The following is a 12,220-nucleotide window of genomic DNA, read 5'->3' on the forward strand; positions in this document are numbered from 1 at the left end:
GATTTAACTTGATAGATAAGTCAGCAGCTTGTTTGCAGCATGACATTTTTGGCAGCAGGCCTTGAAATTTGAAAGTTTCTTCCCCACTTGAGATATGACAACGAGCATTTCACTGTCAGGACAACTTAAAAGTTCTGATTGTTTGCACTTCAAGTTGTGAGAGAAAAATGAGTATTGCTATTTCAAATGAATGCTGAAGGTAAGAAGTGCTAAAATGAACTGTGGTGTCTCCCAGGATTCTTGGCTAACCTGAAGACTTTGCTGGGACATCCTGACAACATCGTCCGGCAAAAGGCAACAGAGGTTCTCTACCTGATGAGTGTGCACAGTGTGGGCAGGTGGGTGTAATTCCAAGCTTACTGAATGCTATGGGAAGTGATGGAGATGTTTCACTGAGACACAAGAACAGAATCTCTAAGTTGTTTTAAGAGAAATGCAACATAAGTAAGAGTAGGTAAGCATCTCACACATATATACGAGTTTTATCATGCTCTGTTAAATCTGTCCTTTGTTTTCAGGCAAGGGCTGATACAAAATGGAGTCATTTCTGCCCTCACTGGGCTCTTGGATGATCCAGTAGATATCTGTCGGAAGAACATCCATCTGGTTTTTGATATGATGGCAGAAATACCTGAAGGTAGGGGTTTTAAGTAGCTAAATATTCAAATAGACAAGGCAGAGAAGAAATCAGGTAAGTTCACCAATGTACTACATTGCAGTTTTATTTTATTCTATTTTTCTTGAAAATCATATTTAAACCCAGTATCTTTTCTATTTTTGCTCGGCTTAGTTTTCTTTAGTTTGTTCATTTTCTTAATTATGCAAGTTAAGGCTCCCTGCTCAAGGTACAGGTTTTGTGCACTACATGCTTGAATTTGTATTTCAGAGTGTTGCATCAAAATTCACTTTGTCCTCTTGTGTTCAAAATGTGGATCAGCTGTTCATCCTGGTGCACTAATTTCTTAAGTTTTCTAATATGAACATCAGTCTTAAACTTTTCCAATTGATCAAAATTATAATTTTAAAATTAAAGTTTCAGTAGATAGAAATTATCAATACTCTTTAAAATAATGGGAAGGTATATTGTCTGAGGAATTCTGTTACATTGCTGGTGCTTAAAAAGAATTAAATGAATTCTTAAAGCCTTGCCGAGTGTACATGAATCCTAAAAATCTAAAGATGTATTTTTACACCTTTCTAAAGTCCTAAATAATTGAATACAAATGAAGGATATTAATATGTTGGGCTAAACAACCTTGAGAACATCATCATAGAAAAACAGATTTTCTTGGAAAAGTCTGTGAAAGCATCTCTGAGTAACTATCCTTGAAAAAAAAGGTGGTTTTCTATTTAGTTAGATAAAAATATAATATATATAAAATAAATATACATGTGTGTATTTAAGGGTTGGAAGATAACTCCTTGAGCAGAATTGTGTCACTGCAGAACGGATTCACACACAGATGGCTACTTACAAGAAAAACAGAAAGGTGCTAAAAACTTTTTTGCTATGAGAAAATTTGGGGAATTATCAGGGATAGCCACACATTTTCCAATAGGTAGTAAGAGTCCTAAGGCCTGACATAATTCATCTGACAAATTACAGATACAGAAACAGCCTCTGCTTGCTAATTCAGCCTTCTTGAGCCAAGAAACTGTCTGTCCTCCTCTTTGCATTTACTGCTACACCTCATGCAGATACTGAGATAGGAGGTACCTGGGGTCAGCTGGGGGAAGTCAGCAGCTAATGCACCATCCCACAGCTCGACTGCTGATGTGCTCTAGAGCTGAGCAGATTTGCAGGCCAGTAAAGCAACATGTTCTGTGCTAGACAAAGAGACAAAAGCTGCACATGCACTTGGCACCAGGTGTGGCTGTTTGTGGTAACTGGGAGGTGGTCAGTGACTCCACTCAGCTCTTTGCCAGGACACCTGGTCTTGCTCCAGTTTAAGAACATGAGGTTATTTTAAGCAAATCCACTTACAGGCTGTTTTTGATTCCTAAATTTAAGGATGTATACCAGTATCTTCCAGGAACAGCGGGATAGTTAAAAACCATAAGGTGGGAAAATCCACAAAGACTGTGAGAACCCTGAAGAGTAACATTTGTAGAAGAAACAACAACTTAGTGGAAAGAATTAACAGGCAAAAGAAAGGCAAAAATAGGATAGATAGGCTATGTATTTAGTAGAGGATAAAAGAGGAAGAAGAACCAGCAGGAAGAGAACATTCAGAACATTGAAAAAATTAATAGCAAAACTTTCACTCTTTGTATAAACAATCAGTTGACACACACAGTACTTGACAACATTAGTGAAAGGGTGTTATGCAATGGTGAGTGACCTGGGCAATAACAACTGCAAAAATAGTTCTAGGAAAAAACATCTTTCATTATGATATGGTTAATACTGGAAAAGTTTAATAATTCTTACCTATTGTCTGTCCTGTTGGTTTGGGGTACTAAATCCTTTTAGACAAAGATGGAGGTGGATTGGATGGGGCAATGGATTTTTAAGCTTGCCAGAACCTCTATTTGGGAAGAGCCCAAGATTTAATATTTCTCTTACATTACTGACTCTCAGTGTCTCCACTATTCCACCCTTGAAAAATGATAGCCACCTGGAGGTGTGGATAAGGACTGTTTAAGGATACCTTTTTCCCTTCAAAACTTGTTTTGCTGCATGGAGTACCAGTGCTGAAAGGACAGATGGCATTCTTACTGCAGCAGATGGGACATCTCTTCTGTGAATGTCACTGTTGCCCAGGTGAAGTGAAATCCCAGCTGTATTAATGCAGCTCTTTCAGGTGGCAGTGCACTGCATCACTGATAAACCTGAGAACTGAGAAAATAGATGCAAATTTAATTGCATGATTTATCCAGGTGGATGACTAAGAGTCAAGGGATTTAATTTCAGCACCTGTCTTCACCCCAGACTTTTTAGTTTTAACTTTCCTATGCCTCAGTTTTCTTATACAATCACAATTTTTATACAGAATTTTCTGTATAAAACCAGGATTTATTTTAACATCTTGAATTCTTCAGCTAGAAAACAGTAACCATGAATTACTCAGAATATTAAGATCAAAAACATCATAGGAATTAAATTATTAGAGAGTTAATAGCAAGAAATTGCTATTCAGAGAACACAATTATATGAATTGATTATTTAAACTCAGTTATTTAGTTCTTTGTTCCTCCCAATATCTATGCTTTTCTCAAGTCAAGTAGGAATACAGGTGGTGTTTTACTTTATTTTCTCCTTCCCAAGGCAGCCTTCACTCAATGAGAAATGGAACTGGCTGCTTTTCTTTAGAAATCCCCTTAGGCCTTGGTTCAAATAGCTGGGTTCTCCACTTCACTGTAGGTTGTCTCTAATATTTATGTTGGAAGGGCCTTCTTAGTTGAATAAAGATTTGTTTTTACTATACAATGTCTCTTACCCTCCTCATAACTTGACTACACTTTTGGTTTTATCCAGCTTTCTTGTCTTAAAGCTGTGCTGTAATGAATGCTGGTGTTTTCTTCTCCCTTCTTTAATGGCCACAGTCCCATGAAAGCTGGAGGTGAAGGAGGCAGAACATCTAACAGACCCTTCCTTGGAAAAGGAAGCCCTGACTAACTTCCTACCTTTTCCACAGTTCCTCCAGCTAACAACAGGGTATCACAGTAGAGAAAGCAAATCAGACTAGAAATGCTGTACATTTTCCCAAAGAAATGAGAGCAATTTGCCAGTAAACAAAGTGCAGAGGATCCTGTACCAGCCATTACCACGTTGCTTTAGTTCACTCACCGAGTCAAGCAGCCTGACTGCAAACATCCCAAGCAGGCAGCAGCACCTTCTCACTACAAGTGAGACCTAAATCCTCCCTCTGTGCCATGACAGACCTTTTATACTGTGAAGGCAAATCCTCATTGGCTCATTTGCCTCTTCAGCTGAAAACAGTTATCAGGGAATGCTTAAAGGGCCCCTGTGTCTTTAGTACAAGGAAAAAATACCATGTTCAAAATTAGGCAGATCTTTTCCCCATTATTATGTCTGGACTGAAGAGTCTTAACCTGTGACTTGAGCCTCAGGGGATATTTTTCTTATTTTGCATTCTCTAGCAAGGTTGAAAATTATTATTGCTTGAATCACTGCCTTCAAGAGTGTTGTAGTTCTCTTGGCAGTCCCAGCTCATCATTAGCTGAAGTCTCCGGGTCACTTAGAAAAATCCTAGCTTGCATTTTGATATTCTCAAACAGGTCAAAAGAGGATTCTTAAGATAAGAAAGATTAGGACTTTTTTAATGCATTTTGTAGCAATGCCAAGAAGCAATCAAAGCAATAAAGCTATCCAAGCACTATCAAATATTTTCAGCTGGTGTCAGAAATGATTAAGGGAATGAAAATTATCCACCATTCTCTAACAGGTGATTTTGGTCTATAACTAACAGTCTCCCCCAAAAATATAACAATAACATGCAACCAGAATTTGTAAGGCTATTATGGGACTAATGGGAACACATCCCTTAAATCTCACTCAGTTGCTCAAGTGTAATTGCTTAATATTGAAATGGCTGAATGTTAATGAATAAATCGAGGAAGGAGATCTGGAGCAAATAAAAGAAACCTCAGCAGCCTGTCATAAAGGAAAGAAAACACCCCAAATATTACCTGATTAAGCAACTGTCATAACACTAATTAATGAACACACTGTAGACACATTCAGTATCATTTGAATTATTTATTTTTTAAGTGGACAATTTAAATGTTGATGTTATTAACTATTTTGTTTTAATTTTCTGAGAGCCCTTGGCTGAGATTTCTTGCACTAATCGTAGTACATCAGGGGAACAAAAGTAGAAGGTGATTTTCCAGTGTGCATGTGTGTCTGTGTCTCTGTGTACGTATGTGCTTTACAGTTATCAAACATTTATTTACACACCAACTTTACACTGAAGTCTTTAAGAAGTCTTTTCTATGGCAGGGGAAAGAACCAACTGACCAAAGACTTGGGTCTATATGATCCATTAGAGATTTTCCAGTACAGTCCCACAGAGCTTCTCATGCATTCAAACTTTTGCCGGAATGTTACTCCATCCAGTAGTGTTTCTTTCTGAGATGAAACCTGGAGCTGAGGAATGCATCTCTTCAGTTTCCTTAATTTCACTAAACTGTAAATAATTTAAATTATTAAATTGAAATATCAAGACATTTAGTTATTGTTCATATCGCTCATCTTTAACCTTCTAATAGTACATCACATTTTAAAAATAATTTAAAAAAACAACAAAAAAAAAGACTTTGGAGGCTATATACTACACAATCTCCATGGCTCCTGCTGCTTGGGAAATATAACATTACAATTCCCAGAATATATTTGGAGCAGTGGAACAGAATTGTCCGTTGGCAACTTTCACATTCAGCAACCCAGACACTACAACAATAATTTAAAAAATTGCTTTGTGATTTATTTTTTTTAATCTGTATTAAAAAAGGAACACTAACCTACTTCTTAAATATAGTTTGGTTTTTGTGAAACACCACAAGATTTGGCAAAAAAAGATGTAAAAGAAGACTGTTTCGATGTATAAAACTCCTTACCAGTAGAAGAAACACTGACCTTAATTTGGCCTAGTCATAGATTAATTTTGTGGGGGTTTGCTGCATATTTGAAGCCTTAAAGAGCACAAGGAGCTACTTGTCAGTTTGGAAATCACAAATCATTGTGCACCAACATTTCCTTTAATAGGCAAGGTGTCCATGAGAAAGAGTAAAGTAAAGCAGAGGTGTGTACATAGTATATCTGTGTGCATGTGCCTGTGTGTACAGGGTGGGGGGATGGACTCCTCACTGGGGGTGCCAATATGGTGGGGACGTGCCTGTTCTCTACAAATTACCCCAGTATTTCCCTTAAACTCTCCTGTTCTGTAGCTTCTGGTTTGAACTGGCTTTTCTCCCCAACACAACCACTCTGCTCCACACCCTGCAAACGAGTTCGTCTGCCACTCACCACATTTAGATCTTTATGTCAATAAAACTTTAGGACAACTGGATGAAGAATTATTTCTTACACAGAACATGGTAACACTCCCACTGCAGGAAATGGAATGAAACGAATGGGTTAAAAGTGCAGTGACTGTGGTGAAACATCTCCACAGAGTTAGGCATCAATCTCTTTTTTTTTTGTTTTTTTGGGGTTTTTGAGCTGTTGGTTGTTTTGGGTTTTTTTTCACTGGGGGTGTGTGGTTTTCTCGGAGAGGAGACTTTCACTCTCCAGAACATTTATTTGTGGAAAATGATGTAGCAAGTTAAGGGGCCATAAGAGAAACTGTGTTCATACATCAGATTTTCCCTTTTCTCTCCTTGGGCTATTAAGCACTGCCCCCTTTTTTCCCACTAGAAGTGGAAGTGGTTAACCCCTTTTTTATCGCTCCAGGAAAACAGATTAAGCCCAAGGATTCTTAGCAGAGGCCAATGTATTTGAGATTGTTCTGAATGATGACATCTGTCACTGCATCAAACACAAACTGTATGTTACTGGTATCAGTGGCACAGGTGAAGTGGGAGTAGATCTCCTTGGTCTCCTTGTTGCGATTCAAGTCCTCGAACTGGCGCTGGATGTAGACTGCGGCCTCCTCGTACGTGTTCTGCCCCTTGTACTCAGGGAAGCAGACTGTTAAGGGGATGCGGCGGATCTTTTCTGCCAGCAGATCTTTCTTATTCAAAAAAAGGATGAGGGAAGTGTTGATAAACCAGTTGTTGTTGCAGATGGAATCAAAGAGACGCAAACTTTCTGCCATTCGACTCTGTAGGAGAGGAAACAGCGGTGTCAACAGCAGGGTTTCAGCATGACTGGGGGAAGCACACAAAATAAATTATTGTCTAGCAGGGAGCAAAATCTGCCTTTAGAAACAAGTCTTCTTTCATTTGGTCACTGTCCATCTTACCTGACCAGGAAATTTCAGGGATCTTAATTCACTTATTTTCATACAATATATTTCACCACACATTACTCCTTCCTTTATTTTATAAAATATTTGGCAACTATGGAGAAAAGTCTAAAACTGAAGATTTAGAAACAATAGGTGCAACTTGGGAAAACATGGTTCTATTCAAATTTGGTTAGCACTGATAACAGATTCTTTAATAGGGATGAGTGTTTTCTAAGGATTTCACACCACAAAAACATTCTGCTTTTAAATTTTTTTGAAAATATGGAATTAATACAGCCCAGTTATAACATTACATCATTAGATGTGTAGTTTAGCATGCCATACATACTCAGAATTTTTTCCTTACTGTATAATGGGAAGCTGGAAAGAATGCACAATAACCACATCCTGCTGTGGTGGGACAAGTTGAATGTTTATACCTGAAAGCTGAGTTTAGCCAGATGTGTTTAACATCTGTCTGCTGCCCTGAGTAGGTAAACTCCATTATTGGAATTCCAATGCAACGCTGCTCTAGACTGAACGCAGAGAGGTCTGTCAGAAATCAGGCGCCGGCAGGATTTCTCCTCACGTGTTGCCACTGTGACTGTTCCTCCTGATGCAGCTGGAGCTGTCCATGGTACCAGGCCCTTGGGAGGCTCAGTTTACTCACTGCTTTACACCTCTAAAGAGGTGTAAACAGATGTAATGTTTTGAAAATATTCTAGATTATTAAAATAAATACCACTTAAGTATTGTCAAAAGTAGATACAGAAAATATCTTAATCGAGCATTTTTGGCAAGGTCAATGTTTTCCAGCACGTTCAGGTTTCTGAAAACATTATGTGTACATTGTGAGTCAGTGCAGTGGCCCAGAGTAAGTGAACAGAAGGGATTTGGGATATCAGAAACAAAGAGTAAATTTTGTTTACAAGACTTTGCAAATATGTTCATGTTCCATTTGTCTGGCTTTTGTTCAGAGGGGATGAGACTCTTGGGGATTGTTCTGTGCAGGGCCAGGAGTTGGACCTGATGATCCTCGTGGGTCCCTTCCAACTCGACATATTCTGTGATTCTGTGAAAATAATCAAGAGTCCAGGCATTTTTGTTGTTTGACTGTGAAGTATTTTGGCCAGTTTCCCTGTTTGGAAAGTGGAAGCAACAGGACGGTTTTGGCTTTTGATAGAAATAACAGTATTTTGGGTCTAATTCTCCTGAAATTTGTGTCATTTGTGTCTAGTGCATCTCCCTTGACTTCACTAGAGTCAATTCATATTGCAACTGATGAGATAAAGAGAGAAAAATCATTCACTGTTTATTACACAAAAAATAATATGAAAATATAATTTATTTAAAATTTACTTTCTATTTTGTTGTGGGGCTTCTTTGAGATTGCAAATGTATTGTTATTACTTCAAAGGAAATCTGCAACAGTTTGGATCATTATTGTTGCACTAAAACAGTATCCTGAAAAAATTAGCCCTTAAAAATGCACAGTTGCTGAAACAGGAGCAAACTGGGTTACACAAGCTTTTCAAATTACCTCTCCTCCTTTCCTCTCTTCGTGTTACTATTCCTTTTCATTTGCTAAGGATTGACATGGTCAGAACTGCATGCTCTGTACTCAGAGTTCCATGAAGGCATTGATTTCATTCTGGGCTTACAGACTAAACCCACAGCCTGCTGGCAGTTCCTGGGCCTTCCAAAGCCCCAGGAGCACAGGGGGGCACCGTGAGGGCTGGCACTGCCCCAGCATGGGGGACTCTGACTCCCAAGCCCTAAAGACACACTGAAATATAAGCAGAGTTACACAGTTCAGCTCCTGGGGGTTGGTTGTTTGCTTCTGCCATTGTAGAGGTGGGGTCATCTGAACTCAAGCCTACTTTTTATATAGACAGATTTGTAGGTGTAAAAACGTAGCTTTAAAAATGTATTTAAGCATTTCTTTTTTATTTTCACAATGCAAATCCTGACACAACAGATAATCCTCTAAAAACATCATACATCTGTTTCCAAATACTCATCCTTTCCTCTCCTGATTTTGTAGCTGATAATTAAATTTTTATCTCGGTCAAAATGCTTTTGCTACTAATAGGCTGAAAAAAAATCTTTTAGAGCTAATATAGGTTTTTGGCCAACTCTCAGAATAATCATGCCAAGGGGATATTGCACTTTAAGAGGTTTGTGTTTATTACTGTATTTTGTACTGAGTCATAACACTGTCCCTCTGCTCCCAAATCCTCCCGTGGAGTCTGTAATCCAAGGACAAAAGCAGAGTTAAAACCCTTCCATAAATTATGAAATGTAATGAACACATACAAGAGGATGACAGTTTTTTGATTACTGTAAACTTGGTGATCCCTTATGTGATGTAAAAAAAAAATAGTGAATTGTTGATCTTGACACCTAAGAAATTTCTTCTTCAGTGTAATATTATTATAATATTGGCTGGATATCTGAAAGTCATAAAATCCTTAGCTAAACTAAATAGGATTTATTTTAGTTAAAAGCAAGTTAATCAAGAATCATTTCCAACAAGGGTGCAGGCTGTATTATACCAGTGCAGGGCTGTGGTTGCATGGTAAAAATGCATGACATACTTTGGGAAATGAAACCCCCAAATCCATGTCATGATTTAACTTTAAGAGCACAGGTAGGAAAATGTATCGCTGAGCAATGAGGAAGTGTGTCAGAAAGGAAAACCCAAGTCTTCAAATCCTAGAATCATAGAATGGTTTGGGTTGGAAGGGACCTTAAATATCATTTTGTTCCACCCCCTGCCATGGGCAGGGACACCTTCCACTAGCCCAGGTTGCTCCAAGCCCCGTCCAAGCTGGCCTTGGACACTTCCAGGGATGGGGCAGCCACAGCTTCTCTGGGCAGCCTCTGCCAGGGCCTCCCCACCCTCACCAGGCAAAATTTCTTCCTAATATCCAATCTAAACCTACTCTGTCACAGGAGCCATTCCCCCTTGTCCTGTCACTCCAGGCCTTTGTAAATAGTCTCCATCTTTCTTGTTGGCTCCCTTTAGGTACTGGCAGGCCCCAATTAGGTCAGCCCTAAGCCTTCTCTTTTCCAAGCTGAACAAAGCCAATTCTCTCACTGTAGGAGAGGTGCCTCCTCTGGACTCACTCCAACAGCTCCATGTCCTTCCTGTGCTGTTCCCCAGGGCTGGAGGCAGCTCTGCAGGGGGGCTCACCTGAGGGAGCAGAGGGGCAGAATCCCCTCCTGCCCTGCTGCCCACGCTGGGGGATCAGCCCAGCACCCAGGGGGGTTCTGGGCTGGGGCATGTCCAGCTCTCACCCCCCAGCACCTCAAGTCCTTCTCCCCAGGGCTGCTCTCCACCTGTCCATCCCCAGCCTGGAGTGGTCCTGGGGTTGCCCTGACCCAGCTGCAGCACCTGCACTTGGTCTTATTAAATGTAATGAGATTCCCATCGCCCATTTCTCGAGCTTGTCCAGGTCCCTCTGGGTGGCATCTCATCCTTCAGCTGTGAATAACACTAAGATGTCATCCAGGTAATTAGGAAAACTTTAGGGAAAAATAAACAGGCAGCACCTACTTCCATATATAGTACAGAAAACTAATTGAAATTATTCTGATTGGTTTTTACCTGTCAAGATGGAGACATGAAACAGTGTTCAGTCTCACTTTCCACATGGAATTAAATGACAAACAATTAAATCCAAATCGAAGAGAAAAAAATATACATGGCAAGACAAGGCTTTTATAAATTCCAGGTGGTGGCTTATGATTTGTTCAGTGCATCAACCATGTTTCAAACAGCAATGCACGAGAGCCAGGTTATCTCTGCTATATCTTAAGAGGTGGTATGTCCACTGTTCTAAGATGAAGGCTGACACTGAAAATATGTGATGTATCCACTCATATGCTCCTGACATAACAGGTTCATTTCTGGTTTTGTTAATATTGCAAAACTACTGTTCATATCATATGGAAAGTGAACTTGAGAGGGTTATGGCTCATTATAATAAAAATAGAATAAATTATTGTACAACTCCCAAAGGTGTTATTAAAATTTTCTATTAACATGGAGAAAAAATAAGGATAGGAAAAGGTATTATTCTTCTCTGCAGTGTCTTTTCCAGGTCTGGAATCTTGAAGGTGGTCAGAAAAAAATGTGCTGCTGTAATTTTATAATTATATACAAGCTGGGGTATAAGCAAGATAATGCCAGTGCTTTATCCAGATGGCCTTGTTGGGGGCTAATTGCAAATTCTTCTCTGAGCATAAGAACAGCGAATTGGTTGCTTAAGGGAAAGAACTCACTAAGGAACAGATGGCTGCTTCTGTTCTTCCAATACTCTGCAAACACACAAATGTCCCTGGTCATCCTCTGGAACAGTAGAGGTGTGATTAGCAGGAAAGAGTTCAGAACAACTAAGAGCTTCCAGTTATCAAAATAGCAAGTAATTAAGAAAAAAAGCAACTTGGTAAATGGAGCCAAATTGAAATGTAGTATCTCCTTACAGCTTTCACATTAAAGCTTTTTAGTCTCAGCTGGGGGAGCTTTGGGATTAAAAATGAAAAATTATGAAGAGAGAACTTATCACAAGTAAGGGAATTAACTGCCATTTGTACTTTATACCTGAGAACTTTCAGTCATTGCTTCTCTTTCATCATCATCATTTTCAAACTGGTAGGCACTTGGGGATTTGAAAACCTTAACCAAACTAAATAAAATTTATCTTGTGTAAACCATAAACAGTAATGAATAAAATTTGGGCAGGAATAGCAATGTTTGCTTTCCAGAAAAGTTAGAAAATCTTTAAATGTCAGTAAATCTTGGAAGAACCCTTGGAAGCTGCTGCTATTTCCTGGTTGAGGCTTTCCTTGCAGTAGTGGCTGACATTTACCATGTGCTGCAACTCTGAGCTGTGGCACAAAATGGCACCAAGCTCTTCTCTCTGTTTCAAGTGTCTTTAGAGACCCACAACTTTAGACCTTCTAAAGAAAGCAGGTAAAGGTGAAGTATTTGAAGAAGGGGTAGTGGGGTAAAAAGGTAACTGAGTCACTTGGATGTAAACATTGTTTCTTCCTTGAGGTTACCAGACAAAATTGAATCCATTCTGAAATAATGACAGTCTACAAAATAATGAAGGAAATACCATTGCCCAAGACAGGCACAGACAAAGCAATTCAGGAATTCAAACTATGCTTGAATAAAGGCAGAGAGAAAGCAGAATTTGCAGAGAAAAACTACAGATGATGCAGAAAACAAATACAAAGATAAATACAAAGAGACACTCTTTTCTTACAAAAAAGCCTGGACTGAGTGCTAGTTGAAA

At 39.1% G+C, this 12,220-nt stretch overlaps 1 protein-coding gene and 1 long non-coding RNA gene across 3 annotated transcripts in view; one reads left to right on the forward strand and one right to left on the reverse strand.

Moving 5' to 3' along the window:
• Positions 1 to 291: 291 nt before the first annotated feature.
• On the forward strand, positions 292 to 624 carry LOC108641256. Its single transcript, XR_001921875.1, has 2 exons — positions 292 to 338; positions 519 to 624. It is a non-coding gene; the product is annotated as an uncharacterized LOC108641256 (long non-coding RNA).
• A 4,084-nt stretch (positions 625 to 4,708) lies between these two features.
• Positions 4,709 to 12,220, reverse strand: part of GNAZ (G protein subunit alpha z) — a 52,859-nt gene continuing 45,347 nt past the window's right edge. For both annotated transcript variants that reach the window (XM_008925750.3, XM_018081969.2), the window contains one exon: positions 4,709 to 6,788. In XM_008925750.3, coding sequence (XP_008923998.1) covers positions 6,444 to 6,788 — 345 coding nt within the window. In that variant the 3' untranslated portion in view covers positions 4,709 to 6,443. The remainder of the gene's footprint in view (positions 6,789 to 12,220) is intronic.

The sequence above is a fragment of the Manacus vitellinus genome, unplaced genomic scaffold (genome assembly GCF_001715985.3).
Source record: "Manacus vitellinus isolate BGI_N305 unplaced genomic scaffold, ASM171598v3 scaffold_58_pilon, whole genome shotgun sequence".
Taxonomy (NCBI): Eukaryota; Metazoa; Chordata; class Aves; order Passeriformes; family Pipridae; genus Manacus; species Manacus vitellinus.